This window comes from Hydra vulgaris, chromosome 12 (assembly GCF_038396675.1).
Source record: "Hydra vulgaris chromosome 12, alternate assembly HydraT2T_AEP".
NCBI classification, from domain to species: domain Eukaryota; kingdom Metazoa; phylum Cnidaria; class Hydrozoa; order Anthoathecata; family Hydridae; genus Hydra; species Hydra vulgaris.
The window spans coordinates 56,892,613-56,909,730 of record NC_088931.1 but is presented as its reverse complement, the minus strand read 5'-3'; the positions used below and the strand labels follow the sequence as shown (position 1 = coordinate 56,909,730).

Here is a 17,118-nt window from a genome sequence, read left to right as displayed (position 1 = left end):
ATTATTTTAAGCATGATCTCCATAACAAACATAAGGTAGGTAAGAAAATTTACTTTAGTTAGCTAAAAACAAAAAATACCTACCAAAAACAGTTAGTTTAAAATTATGCTATAATAACTATAAATAAAGATGGCTAATATATGAGCACATAAAATGGTTATATTATCAAGATGAAAAAAATTCTTTGAGAAAATGTCTCTTATTCACTTGCCCCTCGATACTGTGCACCAACTTTCCCTATTGTTCATTATATAACTTCGTAATACAAAACCTTTATTTAACTTGTATTTAAACCTTAATTTGAATCGAATGGATAAATAATTTAGTCGACACTAAATTGTCTCAATTGATTATCGTTTTTTAATAAAAAAGATCTATTGATGTAAATTTAACGTTAAATTTTGATTTAAAATTTCTCCGGAAAATATTTCGGAAATTTACCGGTAAATTTTAAATCTAAAAAAGTATATTTTCGTTTGAAAAAAAAAAGAAACTTTTTTTACGAAAACTTTAGGAAAGTATTTTTTCACGACTTTAACCTAACCGACGAAGATTACTTGTTTTGAGCACTTAGACGTTGCCCAAACCAACTTGGGGGTTTGAAAAGGGTAATGGAACCTAGTACTCAACCGAGCAAACGTTTTTGACTCTACCTTCACTTCATACATCCTTTCAAAATATGTCTCTCAATATTCCACTGAAAACAAAAAATGTAAGCAAAATGTAATGTTTGCTTCGTGTTTTTTGCTTTGGATGTCTAAAATAATAAACTTCCCTCATTAATGGGCATTAATTAAAGACGTAGAGGCCCGATATAAGAAAAGCAAGACCCTGCTGTATTGACTGAGGATCAAAAAGTAAACAATAATCCTTGGTAATAGGGCTTTACCTACGACCAATTTTTTTTTTATTTTAAGCTAAATGTTCTTTTTAAAATTTATATATTTTTTACAATTTTTATTCAATGACACACGCGCGGCGTATCGGCTGCACCAGTCTAGCTTTAGTCCTGCCTTTTTGTCCCAACTTTTTAATAGAGACTTTTAACCCTCTCTAAAACCACACATTTTTTTTCATGTTGTAAATTTTGAGAAGGTTTTGGTTTTAAACGTTTATTCTACAATTTATACGCTATAATCTAGTGTCATTAAATCTTTTCTCATCACATTTGCATAAAATAGACTTATCTCAAGTTGTATAAAAGAATAGTCAGTAGATTAAACAAAACTACATTTCATAGAGTATATATTTCAATAGCTATATTACATGTGATAAAATAAAGCTTTGGAATCATGTTTTAATCAACAACTAACATTTGTTTTTAATAAAAAATTACAGAACTTACCAAGCAGTTTTCAAAAAATTTTTTTACCAAGATTTTTTTTTACCAAAATTTTTTTTTTACTAAAACTTTTTTTGCAGTTTTTTAAAATTTTTCAAAAATTTCAAGCAGTTTTTCAAAATTTACCGGTAAATTTTACCTATGCAACACAAAACTTGTTTTTTAAAACTTTCTCGTTTCAAACATAATTTATTTGTGATTAAGGCTTTCAAATTGAAAGTTCATGACTCCGATCAAATCTATGCATCGGACTATGTATACAATAAATTTGTCAGCATACGTTATTGAAAATATTTTAGAAGATCCTTAACTTAAACTACATGTTTCCTACTTTCAGTTGGAAACATGTATTTTAAGTAAAAAAAAACGATAACACGTATTTTTAGTCATCGTCAATCAAAAATTAAAAATGTTAAAATATAAAAAATAATAAATATTAAATGTTGTTAATGTTTTTTAATGCGGCTTCGATTTTTTATAAAAATTGACATTTTCCAAATATTCTAAACAATTGTGTGTGTTAAAAATATATTAAGCAACTGTATGTAAAGAGTGACACAGTAACGGGAATCGCGGTCTTACCGCAGCTATTGCGATAATTACGTTGAAAGTTTCGGTAATAGCGCAATAATGATACTAACGTGCTTGGTATTACCGCGGCAGTGATTGCAGATGTTAAATACAATAATTAAGAAACACGAAATATATCCACTATTGTTAAACATGAGTGTGTTTATGTAGGGGAGAAGGGGGCAGTTTAGGACAGTGGTAGTTTAAGACAATGCGAAAAATCCAAAAAACACTAACTCTTCAACAAAGTTAAATATATTCGTCGACTAAAAATACTTTCACACGTAACCGTCATAGGATTTCTTTAACAAAGGCAGTCAGGTAGCTTTTCTACAAACGTTTTGTGGTTTTTGATATTTTTTCTAATTTTCATAATTCTTAAGTGTAAGGATTTACAAAGAAATTTACTCCACCCAAGGAATTATTTTTTGCATTTTCTGTGAAAGGTATATGTTCTGCGACATAAATAAAAAAATTCAACAATAAAACATAAATTCTTCACAAAAAAATTGTGGAATGTTTCCTGAGATCATGGTTGAGGCAGCATTGGACGATTTCCACGGGGCACATTAGGACGTGTTGCACGGATCATAACAAACTTATCTTCAAATAAAATTATACTAAGTTTAAAAATGGTGCGCAATTATAAAAAAAAATGTAAAAGATTTATAAACGAGGAAAATTTAAAAACTGCAGTTAAACATGTTTTTGATAAAACAATGAAGTTAAGAGAAGCTGCAGGTGTATTTGGGTTCTCTAAAAGTACGTTAGCTTAAAGAATAAAAATGCTCAGAAATAACAGAAAATCGAAAAGTGATAACTTTTCAACCAAATATTCTGTGAATCAAGTATTTACTAATGCAGAAGAAGCTATGTTAGAAAATTATATGTTGAAATCATCAAAAATAAATTATGGTTTAACTTATTACCAAGCTAGAATTTTAGCATATGAATATAGTAATGCTTTGAAAAAATGTCCTGAACTATGGAGCCAAAATAAAATTGCTGGCATTGAATGGATGAAAGGATTTATGATAAGACACGAAAAGCTTTCTCTGCGCAAACCAGAAAATACAAGTCTATCAAGAGCAACAAGTTTTAACCGACAAAATGTGAACAAATTTCAACTCAACTTAGAGAGAGTACTCTGTAAGTAAAAATATTCTCCAGAATGCATATTTAACATAGACGAAACAAGTGTCATGACTGTTGTGCAGGTACCAAATGTCATAGCTCAGTGTGGTCAAAAGCAAGTTGGTCAAAATGCCTCAGCTGAAAGAGGGCAGCTTGTAACTATGTGTGCTATTATTAACGCAGTCAGAAACATATATATAACTATACCACCAGTTTTTATTTATCCTAGAGCAAGTTTCAAGAGCCTATGCTAAAAAGAGGACCTAATGGTTGTGTTGGGTTTGCTAACAACCCTAGTAGTGGATGGATGACAGGAGAACTTTTTATATTCAAAGTGCAATAAAGAAAACAAGATTTTGTTATTACTAGATAACCACGAAAGCCATTTTACTATTAATGCAATCAACTTTTGCAGAGAAAATAGAATTGTTTTACTTACATTCCCACCACATTGTGCACATAGACTTCAACCTCTTGATGTTTCAGTATTGGGTCCTTTTAAACAAAAACTTTCTGTATCTCAAAATGACTGGTTGTTAAATCACCCAGGAAGAACTATAACAATTCATGATTTAGCCAGTATAGTAACCCCTGCATATAATAGCTCATTTACACCAAATAATATTACTGCAGGGTTCAAAAAATGTGGTATTTTTCCTTTTTCAAGAAATGCATTCACAAATGAAGATTTCAACTGTTCAGATGTAACAAACCAACGCCTTAATTATATCTCTTATCAATCTAGTAATAATGACAATAAAAAAAAAAGATACATAGATTTTAAAATTTTAAATGTTAGTGATCATTCTATAGTAAAAACTTTTGAATCTACTGTGCCAAATAATGAGTCACTTAATGCATATAGAAACTCAACAGATGAGCCGTCACAGCCATCTGCACCAGTTTTATCTCCTGAAATGATTAGACAATACCCAAAAGCACCTCCAAGAAGGAAAACATCAAGAGGCAGAAAAAAAGGAAGATCAAGAATTTTAACAGACACACCAGAAAGACCACCAAAAACAGAATCTATAACTTACACAAACCAGAAAATATTTAACAAGCATATCAACCCCCTCCCCCCCAAAAAAAAAAAATCAATGCAACAGTTTCTAGCTCTAGCACAATAAAAGTAATTCTTGTTTGCAAAATAAAACAAGTTTAAATTTTAAAGACAAGCCTGTTGTATACACAGAAAAATTGAAAACAGAAGCATTAAATCATGGAGATTTTTGTTTAGTCCAATGTGCTTCAACAGTTAACAATGCAACGTTAGCTTTTGTTTGCAGAATTGAATAAACAAATGGAAACATTTTGGTTGTTAATTTATTGAATAAAAGTAGGATTTAATATATTTTACTTTCCTGATATACAAAATAAGTGTTGGGTGCCAATTTCAGAAATCTTAGCTAAACTTCCTATGCCAAACAATGCAGGAAGCATTTCAAGAGGTTCTGGTATAATATTCAAATTTGATTTTTCCACATTTAAACTTGGTTGAATGTTATGAATTCTCTCAATTCGAACAAAAAGAACAATTTTATGTTTATCTACATCCATTTTATATTCAAAATTTTTGTTTTTTTTATTATCTTTTTATTAATAAGATAGATGTGTGATTGAATAGCATTTTCATTTTAGTTTATTTGAATATACAAAAAAACTCATTAATGGTTTGAGATCTTTATAAGAATAATTATGTTACTCCTAATAATTCTGTTATTGTTAATAATTACTGCTAACGAAAAAAGTAGGTTTTAAGAAACATTTCTTGTCTTTTTATTATAATTCCTAAACTGCCCCAACATTGTCCTAAACTACCCCCTCTTGTGGGGTAGTTTTGGGCTATTGGTAGCTTCGATTTTAAGAAAAAAAAACAACCATAATTTATTTGAACTAGCTCGACTTTGCTTTTTTTTGAAGAACGAATACCTAGATGACCTTTTTCAGCAAAAAATTTAATTTTTTTGTCAAACAGTACAAAATCTGTAATATTTTTTTAAAAAAGTGTCCTAAAGTGCCCCCTCTCCTCTAAATCGCATTGAAATCATATTAAAAAAATGCAGTTTGTATTTATGAACTACTAAAAAATGGTTTGTTTATTTAATATATTTAATTTATAAAATACTAAAAAATGATTTTAATACAAGATTTTTATAATAAATAAATGATAAATAAGATGCTAAGTAAGATGAAGTCAAAATTAGGCTATAATTATTTAAGGCCTTAAATAATAATATCTAATTTTAACGTCATCTTAACGTCAAAATATTTGTTGGGTTACAACGCATCTGAAACAAACAATAAATGAAAACAAAAAACAAAACCAAAAATTCTAAAAGGAAAATTTCCTATGACTAGCATTATTCTTGTATAAAATACTTTTTATAAATATGGTTTATTAATTTCTAAATATTAACCACCAAAATATTTAATTACAATTTTTTTGAATACTTTTCTTTTTTACATTTTTTTAAAATACTTTTTTCCTTTATTTTTTTCTATTTTTAGTTTTATTGTCAAATTTTTATTTTAATACTATGCAATATATTAGTTTATATTGGATAGAATGCCAAATTCAAAGAAAAAGAAAATGTATTATTCACTAAAAACTTGTTTTTAGTAGCTTTACTGAATCGTTTTTAGAATTCTTACTAAGTATGATTTACAAACCCTTTAACAATTTTAACAACTATAGCTACCATGTTTTTATTAATTTATGTCAACATTTAATATAACATTTTTATTAATTTGAATCTCAAATTATAAACTACAAATTTTCTTCCAAAAAAAATAGAGAGATTATAATAACCTTTTTTAAACCAAATTTTAAAACGATAAAACTAAAGAAGGAAAAATTAAATGATTTGTAAGTTATTAAAAATCAACAGTTTGTATGTGCGGATATTTGCGAGTTTTAGTCTTTTTATCGTTTTTTGTTTGTTCGTTATCGTTTCGTTATTGTTATCGTTTCGTTATCGTTTTGTTCTTTTTATCGCTTGTGGTTTCTTTAAGAATAACAGGTTTGTAAATTTACCGAATCATTTTTAAGTCCAAATATGTTCCATGTCCAAATCAATTTTAACAAAAACAATTTCATAATTTTAGCATACTTTCTAAATAAAGATTAATAGCTAAAAATCATTCGAAAAAGTTTTTAAAAAATTCATAGTTTTTTAATATTAAACTTTAACGGTATCTCAAAGTTTATTTAAACACAAGCCTAAATAAGTTCGTGGATCGAATAAAAAACATTACCATCGTAAATCCGTTTTGGATCCAGTTGCATATAAAAATCGGCAAATAAACAAAAACAAAAAAAAAAACGGAATAGTTTTTTAACTGTTCAATAACTTTTTTCCTACATAGATTTAAAGCTACACAATGTTGAAATTACATCTTATTATTTATTTTTGACACAAACCATGCTAACTTCTAAATATATCAACAGTAAAACGCTTAAAAAGTATCTGCATGATGATATTCCGTATTTTTGTTTAACGTGCTCAACTGAACATTGTTATAAAATAAATGCAAATCGAATTGTAGCGTATTTTTTTATAATCCACAAACCATCTTAAAAAATTAAATAACGGTTTTAATATTTGCTTATGAGATCTCGTGGTATATGAACTTATCAATCAGGTACTTGTTAAAAAGTAAGAAAAAATAATCTTCGGCGGTAAACAATAAAAAAAAACGGAAACTTAGTCCTTAAGTTATAAGTTAAAGATTACCAAATATTTTATAATGAAAACGCGGTTGCCTTGAGGTAGTGATAATGCATGTTTATATTAATTATTGTGTATAGGTTTGTTGGTAGCTTAAATTGTCTAGGTAAGAATACTGATTTTTTTCATTTATTTTTATAATTTTAGAAAAATACTTTTTCTGAAAAATTAATTACTAACTGATTTAATATATATATATATATATATATATATATATATATATATATATATATATATATATATATATATATATATATATATATATATATATATATATATATATATATATACACACACACACACACATAAATATATATATATATATATATATATATATATATATATATATATATATATATATATATATATATATATGTATATATATTTATATATATATATATATATATATGTATATATATTTATATATATATATATAAATTAGCTTATAGCGCATTTAATCTTTTTGCATACCAAGCCTGATCACATAAAAGATTTCAAACAGCGCCGCTGTGTCACCGCCGAAATTAAAACTAGATTCATGCACACACAAAAAAAACTTATACAGTTTCTTTCAAAATATAATAGTAATCCATTAAATCTTCCGCCAAATCTATTGAATATGTATCCGCTCACAAGCAAATTTTATTTAAAATAACAAATATTTGTCAGAGGTTTTCTTTAAGCCGGTCTTCAATTTCTTCATAGCTCTAAATGTCATACGTAGAAATATTTACAATTTACGACAAAGAATTGTGTTAAACCAGCAAAAATATTTTACAGTTACAAAATTATAGTTTTCAAACTTTATCTTTAATAATCTTTATGTTAATTATTGTTCAGTATTTATGTGTACTGATGTGCAACTTTATCAGTCTTATCATTCATTTAACTGTCATTAGCACTGGTGCCATTTTTAGCAGCTTCTAAAAATTTTTGTAAAAAGAGTCCTGGCAACTAGTTATTTTTTCAACAAATGTTTATTAAACCCGGAATTAGCGTGTGGAGGAGGGGTTGAATAATCTATTGTATATCATTAAGTTTAAAAAAAAATTTGCATGTTTTTTAATAACGCGATAAACACGATTTTAAACAAGATTGAATTTTATGACATTATACAGAAATTTGATATGAACTTTTAACAAAAATGGTTGTCATGAAATCATACGTCATGAAAATTTCAATAGACAAATCCCACTTCATACAAATCTCCCATCACTAACGTACTTTAATAATATCGAAAAGCTAATATGTAACAACAAGTTAATAAATAATGGACTCATGTGGCGATAATGGCCCCAAAATCCTTGTTTAAAGTTAAACTTATCTAAAGAAACTTGTTTAAAAAGACTTACATAGATTTGTCATCAACTAATGAGCTTATCGCGTTTACCTAAAATATACTGATAACGCTAATTTAAATATTTATAAAAAAAAAAAAAAATTTGGAATAATGGAAATTATTGTATTAAAGTTAGATTGTTTGTAATAAGTGAAGATCAAGTAACGATAAGTAACAATCTGAAAACGATAAGTAACGATCTGTAATAAGTATATTTTTTATCTATATTTGATAAGTATATATCTATTTGTAGTAGTGTTTATGGTAACAACTGTTGAAAATAGTTTATTACCTCGAACCAAGCTATATTATTGTAGCGGCATGCAATAATAGTTGTAGCGTGCTGCTGCTGCTGCCATTTTTAGATTAAGAACATATGTATATGTATATATACATTTCTAACTATAGTTAGAAACTCAGTAGTTAAAAATTTAAAATAAAGTTAACGCTTCATGACGTTTGATAAACTCACCGATTTACAAATAAATTTAAGTATTTGAATATTTTACACTTTTTTTAATATATTTTTATACATAATCTTGCATTTACAAGTGTTTATCAAGTATATATTAGGAATAGTTATATATATTTTTGATCTAAATTGTTTTTATTTAACAAACATGCATATACAAGTTCTAAAAACAAAACTTTTGGTATTGAGAATCTTCGTTTTATTATTTAATGATTTATAATTATCTCGTCTTTCGATACCGTTTATCAAATTTCAAATTTGCTTGCTTTTTGTATGAAATAACTTAAGAAGTTGTGTGAAAAGAAATGTATTTTAAATTTATTGTAAAGTTTTCGTCTCATTTTTTGTTATTGCGGTTTTAAATTTGGATTATCAATAAATGACATAATCTGTATATGCAACAACTGCCTTATTGCGGTTGGAGTAAATAAAAGACGAGACTTTTTCTATTGCTTTCGCAATTATAGTATGCAAAGAAAATATGGCGTCAAAATTAGCAAAATGAAGTTAGTGAAAGCCTTAATAGCAAAAAATCAATCAAAATTAAAAAATAAAATTTAAATTCACAGGAAAAACATATTTTGCATTTTTTTTTAAACTTTTGAAGTTATTTTTAGATATTAGGACAAAAAAAAAATGAACACGTTCATAATTGTTTTACACATTATGTGCTAATTCAAGGATGGATTTATGCTTAATATTTACTCAGTAATTCCTAAGTAAACTTATACACAAAATATTAACCTTGATTTGCCGATTTTATTAGGTCATGTTTCATACTAAATACTCCTTTTAAATATAAATTTTTAAATAGTTTTTAATATATTTTATGTTTAACAGCAAAATATTTAATACAAGATAGAACTTGGTCGTATTTTCTAAATTTAAAACTGTTTAATTAAAAACAAGTTATGCATTAGGCATTAATAAAACGTAGTTTTCAATTACCAATAGTTATATATATATATATATATATATATATATATATATATATATATATATATATATATATATATATATATATATATATATAATATATATATATATATATATATAAATATATATATATATATAAATATATATATATATATATATCTTTTTTTTATAATTGTCAACACCACGTCCCTAGTAGTAACACGCTCAACTTGTTTCTCCGCGCAGCGTCCTTGTTCGTCAAGGTTCGTGTTTCGGAGTTATAGAGTTAACGACAATTAGGTATATATATATATATATATATATATATATATATATATATATATATATATATATATATATATATATATATATATATATATATATATATATATATATATATATATATATATATATATATATATATATATATATATATATATATATATATATATATATAGAACTCAAATTTAATTTTATGTACAGCTGTTTTGCATTGCTTAAAGAAAAGTTTATAATGGTTGTTGCTAAATTTGTTTATAGTGGTTGTTGTTAAAAATTTTATATAGTTTATAAAAATTAAATAATCTGAAACCCTTTTTTTTTTTTAAATTTTAGACAATATAAGGCAAAAAGCAATAAAAGAGGAAATATTGTCGGAAAAGATTATGCAAAGCCACGGCAGTGTAAAAAATTACAGTACAGGAACTTGATGCGTTTATTTTGAAAAACGAATTTTCTTTAACATGTGTAATCGGCAAATGCTTCTTATTTAGTAATGCTTAAATACTCCTTTGATCTACCGCTGAGCAATTATTACGTGTTACAGACAAAACTTATTTAGAAGGGCTAAAGGGAAACTGTACTTTGAAAATTTATTTTTATACATGGGAAATGACGCTAATTTTCTTTATTGTTAAAATTACCTATATAATGTTAGTAGTTTTTGTTAGTCAGTTTTAAACTTGTTTTTATGCTAATATTATAATTGACACTTATACTTACCCATTACGCACTCATCTAGTTAAGCTAAACATAAAAGGTGGAGTTAGGGTAAAAGTGTAACCCGGAGTTAGAGTAAAAGTGCAAAGTGAAGTTAGGTAAAGGTGCTAAGTTGAGTTAAGGTAAAATGCAAGATGGATTTGGAGCAAATAATAACTGCAAATGTTTTTGTCCTACTTTTTAGTGAAAAACAAAAATAAAAAAAGAATTCAATAAAAAGAAGATGGCAAACCACCAAAGATTTTTGTTTTTTTTTGTATGGTAAGGTTCTTTATATGATTCTCAATTCTTTTTGTTTACTTTTTTTACTTACTATTATTTGTTTAATTATTTGTTACATTTGTTTATTTGAATTTGCTTATTCATAAATCAAAATTAACAAGCAAAACCATCATACAAAAATAAGATTGTAGCTGTTAAATTTGATGAAGTGGTGCAGCACCAGGCACCACTATTTTTAAATATTATTTTTTCATTTTGTAAATTTATAAAAGTGTATTTGTTAAAACTCCAAACACCGCTTACAGAACTTTTTGCAAATTCCATTTTAATATATCAATTTATTAATTCAAAGAAAATAAGATTTATTAAATTTTTTTTTTTTGAATATTACATTTAAAAAAATAGTTTTAGACTCAGATCCAAAAAAGTCAAATGACTTGATTTTTTGTTGTTGTTTAGATGAAATAGCATTATACTATTATTCAATTTTCATGAAATTAAAAAAAAAAAAAATTTGATGGGTTCTTTCCCATCCATTCAGGGTTTTAACTTAAATATCATAGACCCCTTAAAATGCGTTTTACAAAGGAATTGTTTAAGAAGTAAACCTCTGACCAGTGTTCCTTTTTTTTTTTGTAACAAAACTAAATTTCGTATTTTTTTTTGTTTCTAAAAGTTTTACAACGGTTACTCCTAAGTAGGTGCATTTAAGAATAGAATATTGCGCGTGAATAACATTAACTTAACGGAAGCCTTTCATATAATTATTAATAAAGAAAGTTAATTCATCAAAGTGACGTTCATTTTCTAAGAGTATACAAACTATAATTTGGCAATTACCGGGAAAATATTTGTTGTGGTTACTTTTAATAACAATTTAAAAGTACCTTTGAAAGAGATTTGTGTAAATTGATTCAACTTGCCAGTTAACGATTGGATTTGATCTCTGCATTGATTAATTTTAAAAATATATGGAGAGTGTTATAGAAGTATAAAAGTTATAGAAGTATAAAGAAAATCATTTTTGATGTGTGATAATTAATTTATTCAGATTTATGAAAAAATATATAAATATTGTATAAATATGATAAATAGATGACAGATAACGATATTAACGCTACAGCACTAAATGTTAGCTAAGACAAATTTTAATAAAATCTGATTGCAATTGCATTAAGATGAATTTATAAAGTTCATTGAGTTTATTTTGGACTAATTAAACTAATTATTGTTACTAAAATAGTTCAAAACAAACTCAATGAATTCAAACTAATACTTTTTGTATTTTCATGTATATTTACAAAAACTTCTAAGAATCAATTTTATTTTATTTCAGGAAAAACATTTGTGCTCGTTTAATACATTTTTTAACTTCATATAAATCTCAAACACTAATTTAATTCGGATTATTGCAATGCAGAGCCTTCCATTAATAAGAAATTTTATTTTTGACGTTAATACCTTATTAGCAGCTCTAACCGTTAACACCTCATTAATTAATTCTTTTTATTAATAAATACCTAAAATATTGGTGCTAATTTACGATACTAGTTTTTAAAATATTATTGAGTAAGTGTGATTTTATGCAGTTCTTTTGTTTTTAATACTTGTGCGTTTAACAAAGTTTTTTAAGTTATGTTGTTATCTTATGTTTTGCTCAACCACCTTAATTATACCGATCTTTTATTTATAAACACTTTATATAATATCTTGAATTATATAAAAATTCTAATTAAAGTATTATTGCGTATATATATACATATATCTATTAAATTGCTAAACGCCAAGCAGTAGTTAACTGTCTCCAACGAGAATTTTTCTTCACCAATTGCATCGTACCTGACTGGAATTTACTCCCAAATTCCATCATGCTTTCCGCATCATTGAACAGCTTTAAAGAATAACTAGACTATTACAAAACTATTACAAGAAAAAAAGAACCGACATTTATCATAGCAGAGCTTCGTTAGTTGCCCTGCTTGCAAATGTTTAAACATTTGTTATAAATTGCTTCTATAATTATTATTATTATTATTGAAAACTGTTATTTTTTCTCATTGGCATCTCACGATGGCATTTCGCAAATATAGACTAGTAATTGTATTAAATATAGTAGACTCTCAATGTAGTAAAACTAAGTACGCAACATAATTATACGAAGCATTTCAAAGCTTTCTAGCATTTTTTAAAAAAAAAAAAATTTTGTAAGTGCTTGACGAACGTCTTAGTCACAGGTTATGTAATTTTTAATTTAATAGTGATAATTATGTCACCATTAAATCATATACGAAATAAAAAATAATAGTTATATAGTATTATAGTATATAATATTATTTATAATATAGTATATAATATTATAATATATAATAATATAGAAAGTAATCTTCAGATTTATACTAATTTTTCGAATCAAAAATATTTGTTTATAGCTTTAAATATTAAAAAAATTATTTTAAAGTTGTGTAAATAGACTTAAGTTTTAAGTATTAAGTAAAAAAGTAGATTTTATTTAGCAAGTAACCTGGTAAGTAAATTGTTGTTTAACGCTTTTATAAATGAACCTTTTTTTTTTTGAAAGTGGTATAAGACACCTTTTCAAAAAAAATCAAGTCATAACCATGACTACACGAAATTATTTATACTAATAAAAATTAAAATATCTTGAGACAGAAATACAAAGTAATAACAAGTACAACTAAATCTTCACGAAAGTTAAAAAACAATATTTTTGAACATGTTTAAACACAAACCTTTAAAAATCTGTTTAAAAACAATGCGACTAATGCCACTTTCAATATAAACGGCTCAAATGTTCAAACGGTTTCAATTTTAACACAACTCATTTTTGCTACAATGATCAAGATAAATTATTTACATTAATTATTTGAAATAGTTATAAATAATATTATTACAGAATATTTTTTAAGCAAGATATTAATTTATCAGTTGAAAATGTTCCGGACAAAAGACAAAAGTCCCAAAATAGTTATTAAAATTTTTTTCACTTTGTCTAGTTTATTTTAATTTTAATAAAGTCAACCATCTCAGCATTACAGCAAATTGAAAAAAAAAAAAAAAACTTTCATTGAAAAAAGTAACGAAAAACTTTACCTTTTTTGGATGTTATGCATTATCGTATCTTATTTAATAGAAACCAGGCAAATAAAGAGGAGCTCTTATAATTCGAAAGATCATTTAAATTCGAACAAATTCTTCGGTTCTTTCGGGGTTTAATATTGAGGATTAAACTCCTATAATTCGCAAACTTCTGTAATTCAAACATGTTTTGAACCCCTTGAATTACACGAGTTCAACTGTAGAAAAAAATAAAACATATTTTTTATTCCGATTGTTTTCTAAATTTTTAAATGTTAATCTTATACAATTAATTTAGGTGGATGTTAACGAACTTCTTGAGTGGCAGCTTGTTTAATGTTATAAAGATATGCGACAAAAGAAGAAGTTTAACAGAAAAGCAAATTAAATTATGCAATACAAATTTTGATCACATGGCATATATTATCGAAGGCAGAAGAATTGCTCTTGAAGAATGTATGAAACAATTTAGTGGCAGAAGATGGAACTGCACTTTTCCGGAACCTGATGTTATTCCGTTTCTTCATCCTAACATGCCACTTGGTAATCTATCTATATGTATATATAAAACAGAAATTTTAGAAATTTTTTCCATTAATATCTAAAATAGTTCCTTTCATTTATATTAAGAATATGTCATAAAAAACATATAGTTTTGTTTTATACGCAAAATAAGTTCAAATCAACAAAAAACAAATGATTTATTTTTTTATTTTGTTTAGGAACTCGCGAAACGGCATTTGTTCATTCAATTATTGCCGCGGCAACTATGCACTCAATTAGCCGCGCATGCATGGAAAATAAACTGTCGTCACACTGCTCCTGCAGTCAAGAAAAAAAACCAGAAAATCTTCCTAAAACAGATATGTGGAACGGATGCGGTGACAACTTACCTTATGGTTATCAATTCAGCAAAGAATTTGTTGATTCAAAGGAAACCATTTTAAAAGAATCAGCATTTAATTTTGGAAGAGTGTTAATGAATCTACACAATAACGAAGCAGGGAGATGGGTATGTTTGTTTTTCATTTGTTTTAGTTTGTGTGTATTTTCTGATGTAGATAAAATTCCTAAAAAGATTACTTAAAATATATTTATATTTTATGTGAATGGGAGTACTAATTAATGCGTCTCAATATTTTAAAGTTTCCATTTTCCCAATCCATTTTAGTCATTTATTGGGATAATAAGATGGTAGTTCATTTTAACGCATTTTCTAATTGTTCCTAGTATTTCTTAGCTTATCGCACCTCTTTTTATATTATAGGACATTTGAAGATTTTCTGAATAATTACAATGTTATGTAAAGAATTGTTTTTTATGTAAAAATTTTTGTTCCCTTTTAATATTAAGTCTTTTGTAATCTAATGTACTTCATGATAATATTTCAGCTATATGATTTACTAATCTGTATATGAGTTTACTGTATATAAGAAAATATATTTTTTGAAAATTATTCATTTATCATTATAAAAATAACCTTGAAAACTTTAAAATTTATACCTTTTAGGCAGTTTTTGAAAAGTCAAAGATCCAATGCCGTTGTCATGGAGTCTCTAAAAATTGTGCGACAAAGACTTGTTACCGACAACTTTCAGAGTTTAAAGATGTTGGATATCAGCTAGAGCAACTCCATCAAAGTGCTATTCGAGTCCAATTATCTCAAAGCGGTCAAAAAAATGATACAGAAATTACAAAACTCGTAGAGGTGAACTCAGATTTTGATAAATATACCTCAAAAGACATGGTTTACCTTGAGGACTCTCCTAGCTACTGTAAAAGAGACTTATCAATTGGTTCATTTGGAACGGAAGGTCGAGAATGCTCCAAAGAAAATATAATTTTAAACCAATGCAATCATTTGTGTTGTGAAAGAGGACATTACACTAAAAAAGTCTTTACAACAGAAAACTGCGCCTGTAAATTTATATGGTGCTGTGAAGTGAAATGTCAAAGTTGTAAAAAAGAACAAAATATACATTATTGCAAATAGAAATATGTGCAAGCTAATGGTAGTGGCAATATGGTTGCAAATTAATTTGATTTTTTCGTATAAAATCATAAGATAAACTGCACACAAAATAACTCGTCAGCAATGTTCTTTTCACCCACAAATAGAATATAACCTTAGGCGAATAATCACAGGTTTAATACAACTTCGAGTCGTGTTAAACTAAAACGAAATAACCCATGTTTACGTTAATTTCGTAACTATACTATTATACTACTAATAAATTATTATTAACTGTGTATATGTATTACATAAAACCAAAGCGATTTTTTTAAAAGATGATAGAATTTAATTTATTTATTAGCCAAATATATATGAATGACAAAAACTGAAGATTTTTTTGTAACTAAAACACAACTTCTACGTAATCACCATAACAGCAGGTAGAAATGGACTGTTAATTATACATTTCAAAAATAATTAGAAGAAACAAATATGTAATAATAATAAATAACTAATGAACTTTCGTTCGGTAAGTTAAACTGTTTTCTTAAAAAAAAAAAAACAGAATATATTTGTTTCTACTTGCATGAATAAACCTGTTTAAGTTTTGGCGGCTTTTTTATAAAAAAATTATAATTTTGCAAGTAAGTATTAAGACATCTTAAACTTGCATTGTTCCTGCACCTAACCAAGATGATTCCTTGGTTTGTAGAATTGATATGATAGAAAATATATAGACCAGTGATTAAGTTTTTGAGAATTAATTGACAGTCAAAAAGGCCTATTTTATCTTGAATTGAATTGAAGCTGATTTATGATGAATGTCATGATATTTCCAGTTTAATGCAGAATATTGCAAGTCTTTATATTTTTTGTTGTCCTGATTTTTTTCCCTTGATGTAACAGATATCCTCAGTATTATAAACACTTTGTTTTGCTGTACCAAAGGTGTATGGTAAGATGTAGATAAAACTTTATTTTTACATTATGTTTTTTGATGGATAAAACAATATGATAACATTTTTCTTAGACAGTCTTATGTTACAATAAACTTTTCGTTTTCCTCCTTTTTTTAACTTTTAAAATTTTTTTCTACATTACATAAAGCAAATGATCTTTTTTGTTTTCGTACAATTATAATATAATAATAAGAACTTTCTTGTACTGGTTTAAATCTTATTATATAAAAGCAATTATGTAAAAAGTTTATGAAATTTTATTATTAACTGTAATAATTAAAATAGTTTATTAAAGTAAAAGTGTAAATAATAAAGAACTGAAAAATGTATAATTACTTATCGTTCTAAGAATATCTTTTAAAAATCAAGGCAATTATATTTAACT

The 17,118-nt window shown here is 26.0% G+C and overlaps 1 protein-coding gene across 1 annotated transcript; it reads left to right on the top strand.

Annotated features, from left to right (window-relative positions):
• Nucleotides 1-10,694: 10,694 nt before the first annotated feature.
• On the top strand, nucleotides 10,695-16,077 carry hywnt5a (secreted signaling factor Wnt5a; the record flags this gene model as incomplete). Its single annotated transcript, NM_001309759.2, is given in 4 exon segments — nucleotides 10,695-10,763; nucleotides 14,119-14,363; nucleotides 14,543-14,832; nucleotides 15,331-16,077. Coding segments are annotated over 3 exon segments (1,014 nt in total). The 3' UTR covers nucleotides 15,814-16,077.
• Nucleotides 16,078-17,118: the final 1,041 nt, after the last annotated feature.